Raw genomic sequence first — 12,593 nt, 5'->3', positions numbered from 1 at the left:
TGGAGGGATGTACATAAACTGCCAACCAATCCTTAGATGCCCGTGACTAAATTGTAGAGAATGCAAAATAGCACTCTCTGAAAAAGTGCTTTTTAATTACAGCTTTGATGCTGGGCCCTGGAACTGAAAAGCCAACTGTACCCTCAGGAGCTGCAGCCTATGAAGCCTGAGCGAGCTGCCCTGTGAGCAGCACTTTAACCTGAACACAAGAGAGCCCACACGGGGGCCACAGATGAAAAGTCAGCAGGAAACCAGGAAGTACAGCCCCCCTGTAATATCACGCTGTGTCTGTGATCATGGTTGCATGATTCCAAATGTCTGAATGAACAGTAGGAAATTAAGTGAATGTTAAGGTATTTCCAAATATCTAGGTACTTGACATTCATGACAAAAAAAAAGAGATGAATTGTATTTTCCATTAAACTTTGCAGAGTATGCTTTTTTTTCTACACAACTAAGGCAGAGCAGAAGTATTTAAAACTATTTGGTGAATTTACAACAATGTCCAGAATCACCATATACGAACACAAAAAAACTGCAACATAAGATCCAACTACACTAGCATAATTGATTTGTAAGTAGAGTTGGGATGCGGGGATCCCGATGTGATTAGATTCCTATGACATGTTGATGTGTCTCCTCAATTATTTAAGAATTTATATTAACTCTTGACTCAAATCTTAATTCATTTATTTGCTGTTTAAAGCTGTGGTGTATAAAGGCATTCATTTTTATGGTTTATTTTGCCTTGTAGAGTGAAGCACAGGATTTTTTTGTGAGGACCTGGTGCTCTCTGCAAGGCTGTGCTCTTTTGGTTGCTACTCCAAGTCCCAGTGTTGGCTAATTGCAAAGGTCTCCGCTTCCTCACCTCTCGCCCCCTCTCGCCCCCCGTGGACACCCCGTGTGAGGTTTCACGTTCCTATCATCGTGCTGCTCTGCCCCCCTTTAGGAGGATCGCTGCCTTCTGACCTCTCCTGGGAGAAGAGGAGGAGGAAGCCTGCGGTAGGGCTTGGCTCTCAGGAGGATCAGGTGACAGAATGCACAGGAAAATGGAGGGGAAAGGCAGTGCCGCGAAGAGAGAGCAGGGCCCTCAGGCTCCACCCAAGGGGATGGGCCGTGCACAGAAGTGGGACACAGAGCAGAAGGTCTGGAAGTCTCGGGCCAAACCAGCAGGGCCTGTGGGTTTATATTTCAAAGGAGCTGACTTTATTGGCCTCTTTATGGGTCCTTGGTGGGGAGGGAGCTACCAGGGGCCACCAGAACCTTTTCATTATCAGCATGTTATCCAATTCCTTTTTGCCCCCTTCTCATTCTCATTCACTCTACATCTGCCCTGAGGACCACCACGTCTTTCCCAAGACTCTCACTGGTGCAGGCCCCTCTGACAACACACCAGTCTGCCCATGGCTTGCTTCTCAATACCTCTTTCTCTTCCTCCTTCTGGACTGTCCTCGCTTCTTTCCTTCTCCTGCATATAACCGATATTTTACCATCTTCTTTCCTATGACATTTTTTCTTGAAGATTATATCTGATATCAAAAACCATGTCTGCAATTCCTGATCATTATCAGTTGTGCTAATTAATGTCTTTTAAATTAATCGTCAGTTCTGCACATCAAGCTACTTGTCGGATTATTTCAAACTGGTATTCCACCATCAGCCCAAATTTACTGTGTCTAAATCCAAACTAAATCCCCCTCCTCCACTTCAGAACATGCCACCTCCTCCTGATTCTCACATTTCTATCCTCCCTACCAAATCTTCTTGAAGTAATTCACAGTTCAGTGCTGGTTGGCAAGCAATTGGGTACCTTGGCACAATAACGATAATGCAATTTTATTCCTATCTTTTGATTCACCACCGTTCACATTTATGAAAACATAATCCGAAGAACCAAAACAAATTATGACAAATATAACACACATAAAATTATATTTAATGTGGAGGTAGCAACTAGCATTTAAAATCTGAGAAACTATTAGGCACAAATATGGAGACATATGTGCTGACGTAAAAATAGAAAAGTGACATACATTTGCATTTATAATGATGAAACAATGTACAATATGCACATTGTACATTGTAAAATGTAAAAAAAGACTGTAAAGAAATACACTAAAATAATATTTATTGTCTGGAGGAAAGTGACCATATTACCTTGATTGTATGTTCTTTAAACTGAATTACATCTTGTTCAAAAGGCAATTCCTTTATCGTCCTAGATTCCTCCAGCTTTCTTTTGTTTGGCTACCAAATTTTACATTTAACTCTTTAAATATCATTTCTATCCATCACTCCCTTTTCACCTTTGCTGCCTCACCCTTGTCCTGCCCTGATAACTTCCAGGCAGGATTATGATGCTGGTCCCCTGAGGAGGCTCCTCTAGGTTGATCCATCAACACTCCCAGCCCTTCTCCCTTCTCCTCCTCTGCCACAGAGGCTAGAAAGCAAACAACTCCACATCCCAGCCCAACAAGGCCATGTGACACAGTTCCAATGAAGAAAGCATTGGTAGAAATCTACTGGAGAATTCTAGGGACATGTCTGCTCTTCTGAAGATGGAAGAACATGCCAGGGGCTATCCACCTGCCAAGGATGGTGGAAGAAAAGGTTGAAAGGGCCTGGGTCCCTGACAGCATCATTACAGCAGCTGCTTCTGAACTTCTTATTGTGGGAGAAAAATAGCCCTTATGTTTTAGTTGCTGTTTGCTTTCTGCTCTTCCAGCTTGATGTGCTGCTGACAAATATCTTGCCTAATAGCTGCTTTCCTGCTTCTAGTCTGACATCATTCACATCACCCTATAATTTTTTTTTTTTTTTTTTTTGCGGTATGTGCACCTCTCACTGTCGTGGCCTCTCCCGTGCGGAGCACAGGCTCCGGACGCGCAGGCTCAGCGGCCATGGCTCACGGGCCCAGCCGCTCTGCGGCATGTGGGATCCTCCCGGACCGGGACACGAACCCGTGTCCCCTGCATCGGCAGGTGGACTCTCAACCACTGAGCCACCAGGGAAGCCCTACCCTATAATTTTTATGAGTGAAGGATGAACAGACCAGAAAAGAAAAGTAAATAAATAACTATTGACAATAAAAGCAAAGGACAGCTGACACGTGAAACAATGTTGAAGACTTAAAAAATTACAAAAAGTATGAAAAAAAAATTTAAGGGTAACCACTGTCCACTTAGTAAGGTTTAAAAAATTCCTACACACATCATTAGTTCCTCAGGGCATCAGTATCAGCACCAGAGTACAGCACAGTTAGTGGAGACTCTCAAGAAATATTAATTCTACACAAATATTCAGTCTACAGTGGATACAATGGTGAGTCAAACATAAAAGACGTCACAGCAGTGGAGCTTAGAGTTGAATCGGGAAGGAATACATGAACAAAATAATTATGCAAGTAAATGATTAAAATCTGTGCTACAAATTATCAAATTAAAGCATGGTTTTTCTAAAGGAGAACCTGGTCTAGTCCAAGTATTAGTGGGGACAGGGGGACCAGGCTCTACACTAAGCTCTGGTGATATAAATTTGAGTAGGTTACATTCTGTGCCTTTGGGGAGTTGCAATAAATCATTAAGAAGCCCAGTAAACAAACAAGTACAGTTAAGTACAAGGAGCACTCTGATGGGTGTGATCAAAGGCTGTGGGGACACCGAAAAGAAATGACTGATTCACTCAAGGATTGAGTTACCTTGAAAATGAATCTACATTCAGTACATCATCACCAAATGTTACCAAATTAATGAAATATGACTGAATTTAAGCATGAAACAAACCAGAAAATCTAAATTCTGACATATCAAAAAGTAATGAAATTGTTTAATGGACTTTGAAGCACACAGTCCTAGCTCAGAAAATAATTCTGAGAATTAGATCACCCCCTCTAAGCTTGGTCCACCATCCAAATGACTAGATTTGAACCATGATTGTATGCATTTGAGATTAAGACAAAAATAAAGGAAACAATGAATTAGACCAGACTGTATACACAAGTCAGGATCAGACAGAAAGGCAGAAAAAGTCAACATAAGTTTACTTTGTTCTTTTATTGAGATCCAACTAAAAGACTTACACTTAAAAAGATTTAATACTAAGAACTAAAACCAGGCTTTTCATTCACTGTAGTTTATAAGATTATCAATAAACACCCAGAGACTTGGACCTTACATTAGTTCTGCCAGTGACCAGCTGTGTGAAGACAGAATCACATGGTTTCTCCGACTCTCAGCCTCCTTATCATGAAAAAGAATAATTTCATCAGTAATATCCAATAATTCTAAAATAGACTTTCCAGAAAAACCATCCACCACTGTATCACTTTCACTGATTTCAAATATTGGCTAACTGTAACTGTAAAAAATCAGGAGAATACAAAGACATTTTACCAATAATTTGCCAGGCCACGATACATCAGATTTCACAAACAATACTTTGAATTTTCCTAAGATAAGTTGGCAAATGTATAATGTCTGATAATTAAGAAGCTATGAAGCCAAAGAGTAGTTCTGGATTCTAGTGAAGTCTATGTGGCCTCATTAACCAGGAAGCACACACTTTCAATCAGGTGGTATCTTTTTGATGAAATCTATGTCCTTCTCTTGGATAAAGGAAACAATAAAATAATCACCCAAATGTAATGTCACATATCATTGTACAGTATTATGAAGATAAATGAAACTTGCATATAGTACTTCTGCTGTAGGACATACCTCTTCCCACCTCAGTCATTTTTTTTTTTTTTTTTTTTTTTTTTTTTGCGGTACGCGGGCCTCTCACTGTCGTGGCCTCTCCCGTTGCGGAGCACAGGCTCCGGACGCGCAGGCTCAGCGGCCACGGCTCACGGGCCCAGCCGCTCCGCGGCATGTGGGATCCTCCCAGACCGGGGCACGAACCCGTATCCCCTGCATCGGCAGGCGGACTCTCAACCACTGCGCCACCAGGGAGGCCCTAACTCAGTCATTTTTATTAGAGTGTTTGATAAAGTTGCTTCAAGTGAATAAGGAGTTACAATATGTGTGCCAAAGAGGAGTCTGACAATTTAAACAAAATGGAATACGGTTTTGTCACTAGATTCAAAAAATGACACAGTAATTATATGTAATGCCACATAATAATCCGAATGTAATTGCAGTGTAATTTTTCTGACATGCATTTACTATCCTTCTCCATCGTAATTATTATGCACAGAAACGTTGTCTTGTTTTTCAAGTTCTCCACTATCTCCTTGAGGTGCAAACTTTTCAAATATGTAGATTCATTTTTAAATATATGGTACTTACAATACCTATCTTATCACAGGACCTCAACATATGAGTATCAACAACAGCAATACTAATATTTATGCAAATACCTGATGTTCCAGAAAGAATGACAAGGAAGGGGTACCATTTTCATAATTTTTTGTAATGTAACTTTTTGTAGTATATGATAAAATGGTTTGGGACTTCCCTGGTGGCGCACTGGTTAAGAATCCGCCCGCCAGTGCAGGGGACACGGGTTCGAGCCCTGGTCTGGGAAGACCCCACATGCTGTGGAGCAACTAAGCCCATGCACCACAACTACTGAGCCTGCGCTCTAGAGCCTGCGAGCCACAACTAGTGAGCCCACGTGCCACAACTACTGAAGCCCATGTACCTAGAGCCCGTGCTCTGCAACAAGAGAAGCCACCGCAATGAGAAGCGCACGCACTGCAACAAAGAGCAGCCCTCCTCGCTCGCCGCAACTAGAGAAAGCCTGCGTGCAGCAACGAAGACCCAATGCAGCCAAAAATAAATAAATAAATAAATAAATAAATTTTTAAAAAAAATGGTTTATCCTGCTCTTCCCGTGCCATCTGTTCTCTCATCAGTGAGAGGGTCCGTGTCATCCACGATGTAAGAGCGTCTGGCTAGTGTGAATGAGGTGCCTCATGAGGTTTTCAGTGGGAAAGGCATCTCCGCTGCACATGCTTCAAGGCCAACAGCCACAGACCCCTGAGCACATGCAAGCCTGGTGGACAAGCACAGCTGTGTCCTCACCCCTTTTCCTATCCGGACCCACACCCGCTCCATAAAACGTCATGTTAATGATGTGATATAAGCAGATGCTACATCCTTTGACAAACTCAGAACAAAATTATAATGTGTGGAAATACAAATTTTATATCAAGATGAGAAAATGGATGAATGCTGTAAAAATTCATTAAGTTCTGTGATGGTTAATTTTATGTGTCAATTTAGACTATGGTGCCCAGTTGCTTGATCAAACAGTAGTCTAGATGCTGCTATAAAGGTATTTTTTTAGATGTGATGAGCATTTACTATCAGCAGACTATAAGTAAAGTAGATTATCCTCCAGAATGAGGAGGTGGGCCTCATCCAATCAGTTGAAGGACTTAAGAACAAAGATAGGTTTCCTGAAGAAGAAGGAACTCTCCCCAAGACTGCACCACAGATATTCTACCCGAGTTTCCAGAGTTCAGACTCAAGACCACAACATCAAGTCTTATCAGAATCTACAGCTGCAGGCTTGCCCCAGATTTCAGACTTGCCAGCCTCCACAATAGCATGAGCCAATTCCTTAAAATCTCTCCATCCATCCATCAATCGATCAATCAACCTCAATCTCTCTCTCTGTATACATACACACACACACACACACACCCATATATAATCCCCTACTGATTGTCCGGAGAATCCTGACTAATACACATTTATTCAGAATGTTAAATATATTAAGTATCTTCTTTGAAAAACAGATATTTTTTGGCTTTGTTTATGACATTGGTCAATTCTGTACCAACCCTAGTTTTAAGGTTTGGATAAACAATATTAAAAACTTCATGAAACCAGCTGAGAATAAAGCTGACATATTGAGCTTATGTACTTTCTAAAATTAGATTTGTGTACTATATATTGTGTACTTTCCATAGAAACTTAGTTTATATATTTTGTACAGAAAAAATAGCATGAAAACATGAAAGAATTCAGGTAATCATGACTCCCAGTTAATGACATCAGACTCTACTTCTTCTATGGGACATCACACACAGCAAAGTTCAGTCATTTTGTAGAAATACAGTAGCATAATCATATTCTTATGTGTAACAACTGCAAAAAAATGTTTTAAAATCAGGGTGTATATTACAATATTTTCCATTGTAAGACCAGTTTTACATCTTACGGAGCAGTTCTTCCTGATGTCCACCACTACTTTCATATCAGAAAACACACTTTAAAAAAAATTATCTTTATAAGTAGAAAGCAAATTACAATGGCTTTAATTTTAGACCAAAGTTGTATTTTATTAAGATTATAAATGGTGTTTTAAAAACGGCATCTTATTATTTTATACATAACAGACTGATATCAAAAAACATGCTGAAATTAAAAATGTTAAATTATTTTTTAATCGCCCACAGAAATGCTGTGGTGGGCATCTTTCAGAAAGAAAGGCCCCTCTCAGAGGCCTTCTGAGGAAAGAGGTACTTACTGACTGCAGAGTCATAGGAGGTCGAGTTGTGCTCTCCTCTCATGAAGGGATATGGCGACAGGTAAGCGTGCGTGCAGTTCTTCAATGGTGGCTGATTGGCTAGGAAGGAGAGCAAAACAAAGGTATGTGTTACTGAGAAGCTGAGTGAAGGTTTGTTCCTAACAGAAGAGAAATACAGGATCTGGGGGTACACAAGCAAAATAAAACTATAGGTTAGATCAACAAATTCAGAGAATTATTGATTAAGGGAGGAAACTTCCTTAAAAACCTCATATGGTAAATAAAGCACAGGGGACCTGGAAAGTGGATTCATTCAAAACATCTAGCTCATGACCTAATTCAAGGGAGAGAACGCCCTTAATATCACCCTAAAATTGAAAGCACCAGATTTCATTTGTTTTCACAACTATATTCTCCAATTCCTAACATAATGCCTAGCACATAGTAGGTATTCAAAAAATAGTCATTTAAAAATCTAATAAATTTAGATTTAACCTTGATTGGTTCTAATTAATAGAAAATTTCTTCTATATTCTATTTTCAGGGAAAAGATGTAAATGATAGACCATACAAGTTAATAATTCAAGTACATTTTTAGCATTTGAAGAAACCACAAGGAAGAACTTTAATGTTGTTTGAAATCTTGAAGATTTCATCGTATACCCTCTAAGGAGTAAAGTACTCTTTCCTTCTCTAAATCTTGGCAAACTCTTCCTCTTGCAAAGTCTGACCTACTCCACTTTACCAAAGTCTAAATAATCTTCACTGGCAGATCACAGGCTTATTCTCCTCCCCCAAATGACAATCAGAAACTCTATGAAATATTTCTCTCAAAATGCCATTTCATCATTACTTTGTTCCTTTTACATATGCCATTTACTATTGACTCGTCTTCTGTGATCTCATATTTTTATGTTATATTCCATGATCCTGACTATTGTTTAAATACCATACTTTGATTTATCACAGGAGTATTTTGATAAGAAGACTAATAATTTCAACCCACAGTAAGTTTGAAGGTAATAAACAGTTCTTTCATTGCTGGATGCAATAAGATAAAGGCTAGCTATTTTCAGTGAATTGATTTTCAAAGATTAACACAATATAGGAAAAGCAGTTGAAAGAATGCATCATATTTTTAAGGAGCTATTCTACTTCAAAAAAGAACTTTAAAGTTTCTATGAGAGAATGGAAACATCAAAAGCAAAGCATTTCTTAATATTGCCCACAAACTTGGTTTAAGCCCAAACAGAGCAAGCTTTCATCTGCCACTGCTGATCACTGTTTTGTTATAAAGAAGATTTTTTTAAACTTTGAAGCTATTAATATAAAATAATACACCTTTAATTCTGGATTTTTAAACTTGGGATTTCAAGCCCCAAAAAATAGCCAAAAAAAAAAGCATTTATTTGTAACATAGCAATAATAGACACTCGAAAAAAATACTATAGATAATATCTGTTTTGTTTATTAGGGTCAGTATATTTTATACATGAGCAAGGAAACAGCGGATTACTCAATTTTGCCATGAATATTCGGACTCCAATTTCATGTTAGAAAATAAAATAATTATTCCTATAGCCATTTCTACTTAATAAAAAGGAATCACTTTATGAACAATTTGGAAGATATCCTATTGAGATTCTACAGCTAAGAATCCAATCCTATCTTACACGTGACATGCACCAAATGAGAAACTGTTCATTTTTATTTTAAAGCCAAAGGGGAAAATAAAGCTGAATTCCACTTACTGTACCAGAACTGCCAGATATTGGAATCATTCTCTTCCACAATCCCATTAAACCAACATCTCCAGAAGAATCCTTCATGGTGGAAAGTGACGTTTTCTATCTGTACAGAACGCAAATGAAGTAACTTGCCATCAACACAAGGAACATAATCTAGTTACCTCCAGGAAATTTTTTAAGCAATGTATTTTTCCCAAATAATGATGATCGGTAGCTTTCTACATATCTCTTTTATGAAGAAACAGACATTCCACTACCATTTTCGGATTTCAAGAGGATACATAAAGCTATCCTCACTACTATCAAGTACAACAATATTTTGAAGAAGAAACGCACATTCTGTTCACCTGAACACTTTCCCACTTCAGTCGCAAGAAGCCAATAATCTGATCCAAAAGCCACCAAAAAGAGTAAAACCCCCAAAGCACCAAAGAGAGCCCCAAAGAAGATGGCAATATTTAGTCTCATTTTCAATTCACTGGTTTCCCTTTAAATAAAATAAGAAAATTAAAAATAGCTAACACCTAGCTCCTCAGCAAAAAAGAATAAAGATTTTTGAGTAGGCAGAATCTTCTTGAGAAATGTCTCTTAGCTCCTGTTTTGGTGGCTTCGCACTCGCACCCAGCCGGTGGATTTGTATTGCCTTTGCTCTCCCCTGGAGGGACTCCAGCTCAGCAGCTGAGAATGGCTGACTATTTTAGGATACTGATTGAGGAGCTGTCTCTCTCCCATGGGGATCAAAAAATAACTGACCTTCCCCTGACTGTGGAGGGCAGTATCGGGAGCTGGCCAGAATCATCGTTACTGCTGCTGGGTAATCCACAGAAGTGGAAAGAAGACGGAATGGTATGAGGTCATTGACAGCATTGGCCCAAAGTCTTAAGTGTCTAAACAAGCTCCTCTTAATCCAGAAGGACCATTACAAACCCAAAGACACTGAAGACTCTCTTTGAAGATATATAAATTGCAGCTATAAAGAACCACAAAGACCTCTCTTGGATATAACTGAAGTTGTAATTAATATCTTAATCCTTTTTGGGTATTTGTGGGATATAAAATAATTAGTGGGTTGACAGATCTAACGTAACAGCGAGTACAATTCAGGTTTTAACTTATACATTCATAAGGGTATTTAAAAGATCAAGAATATGGTAACATAAACTACCTAAAGTATAAAAAAATACACTAGGACATAAAAACAGCACTTTATATAGCAGCTCCCAGATCTTGTACAAGTTATTCCAAATAATCATCTCAAAAGTGGACTAATGAAAAAAAGTCTCAAATATATATTATTTTCTGGATTAGGATGAAAGAATATGGTCTACTTTTTGTTTCCTTCATTTTAAATATTCAACCTCCTCAAAATATGGGTCTTACTTTATACCCATACAAGTCACCAAATAGCAATGAATCTATACTTTCTTCATGTCTAGCCTCTATAGCTCACTTCTTTTTGTTCCATGTCTAAATATGCCCGAGAGCATTTTTTTAAGTATTTGTGTAATATTTTAAAACTTTCACAGTCTCTATGGCTATTGTTTTTTATACTCCCAGTTGTAACACGGGTCACTGCATCTTCTCAAGAGGCATCTGAACTCTACCAACTTCCTTCACCACTTCTGTTTGACATGGGATAGATCCTTAGATAATAAAATTAGCAAGGGCAAAAAGACAACTCCTTAGTAAGGATGTAGGGCCTTGACCAGCTCCAGCCATATGCAATCAGAAGTGCCCAAGAGTCATGAATGGAATTCTAGGTGATAGAATCTTTTTTTTTGAATTTTATTTTATTTTCTATACAGCAGGTTCTTATTAGTTGTCTATTTTATACATATTAGTGTATGTATGTCCATCCCAATCTCTCCCAGTTCATCCCACCACCACCACCCCACACACTTTCCCCCCTTGGGATCCATACGTTTGTTCTCTACATCTGTGTCTCTGTTTCTGCCTTGCAAACCCGTTCATCTGTACCATTTTTCTAGATTCTACATATACGTGTTAATATACAATATTTGTTTTTCTCTTTCTGACTTATTCACTAAGTCATAGAATCAGTGACTGTGACGGTTACATGGAATTGAGAGTACATCTGTGCTGATCCCTCATCTAACGCTCAAATCTCCTTTATAAGATTCAGCAGATCAACAAGCCATGCCATTTTCAGCCGTTTCATTTAAGGACATCAATAATGTCCATAGCTCTGCCTTAATTTCTGCCCCAAACTGCTTCCCTAAAGGTTCCAGTCTTAATCGTATTCTGTCCTCCAAGGCTGTACAGCACGTTTCAACTCTGTCGTATGACAGAGCTTTCTTATATTTTGAAGAAGCAATCATTTCGTGGCTCCCTCAAACCCCACTCCACCCCTTAATACAGGTCTTCATTTTTCTAAGGTAAACATCCCATTCCTTTAAACATCCCTTAGATTGGAACAACTCCCAATCTCCTTGCTGTTCTGATTCTTTCTACAATCTGCAAGTACTTGATTGAGGTGAGGCATAGCGAAATATTCCGGGCAGAATCTAATGAAGTCAATATCACCACCTTTCTTATTTGGATGCTGTGATGAGCAGAATAATGGGTTCCCAAAGATGTCCATACCCTAACCCTAAATATTATCACGTAATCTGTGAATGGGTTACCTTACATAGCAATATCCTGGATTATACAGGTTGACCCCATCTAATCACATAAATCCTTAAAAGAAAAGTAGAGACTCTTTCCTGACAGTACTTGGAGAAAGAAATGTGACCACAGAAAAAGGGTCGGAGAGTCGCTGGTTTAAAAATGTAGGAAAGAGACCACACGCCAAGGATTGTGGGCAGCTTCTAGAGGATGGAAGAGGGAATAAAACAGATTCTCTCCAAGAGCCTCCAGGAAGGAATGTTGCCCTACCAACACCTTGACTTTGGGGATTTCTGACCTCTGGAACTGCAGAATAGTAAATCTGTGTTGTTTTTAAGCCACTGACTTTGTGTTAATTTGTTACACTGTTACAGCAGCAATAGGAAACTAACAAGGATGCTGTTCTATAATTAATACAATATAAGATCAAATTAAGGGGGTTTTTGTTGGGGGGGGCGGAGAATGCATCTTCAAGAAGTGCTTACTGAGAACTTGCCAGGGTCCAGGCATTTTATCAGATACGCAGGGCCTGACCTTGAGGAGTTCATGAGCTAGTGAGAAAAAAGGATTCTTCAGAATGAGCTACCTAAGGTTGTAATGATAAGCTTCTGGCCGCCCCAGACACAGCCTCCTGCTCAGCCACACACCCCCTCCCAAGACGACTGTGGTTGTGGTTTTGCAGCTTTACTGTAGGTGACAATGCTGTTGTTTGCAGAGGAAGAGGAATCCTTTTAGGAAGGT

The 12,593-nt window shown here is 39.2% G+C and overlaps 1 protein-coding gene across 2 annotated transcripts in view; it reads right to left on the bottom strand.

Annotated features, from left to right (window-relative positions):
- TMEM182 (transmembrane protein 182) overlaps positions 1 to 9,692 on the bottom strand; it is a gene marked incomplete at both ends in the record, with an annotated part of 48,930 nt that extends 39,238 nt beyond the window's left edge. The window contains 3 exons of one of the 2 annotated variants that reach the window (XM_079720426.1): positions 7,477 to 7,575; positions 9,228 to 9,327; positions 9,561 to 9,692. In XM_079720426.1, coding sequence (XP_079576552.1) covers positions 7,477 to 7,575; positions 9,228 to 9,327; positions 9,561 to 9,692 — 331 coding nt within the window. Of the gene's footprint in view, positions 1 to 7,476; positions 7,576 to 9,227; positions 9,328 to 9,560 lie in introns of those variants that run through there. The other variant, XM_079720427.1, reaches the window with a different exon arrangement.
- Between the last annotated feature and the right edge of the window lie 2,901 nt (positions 9,693 to 12,593).

This window comes from Hyperoodon ampullatus (genome assembly GCF_949752795.1).
Source record: "Hyperoodon ampullatus genome assembly, chromosome: 15".
Classification (NCBI taxonomy): domain Eukaryota; kingdom Metazoa; phylum Chordata; class Mammalia; order Artiodactyla; family Ziphiidae; genus Hyperoodon; species Hyperoodon ampullatus.
The sequence above is the reverse complement of the archived record's forward strand: the minus strand, read 5'-3'. Positions and strand labels throughout refer to the sequence as shown.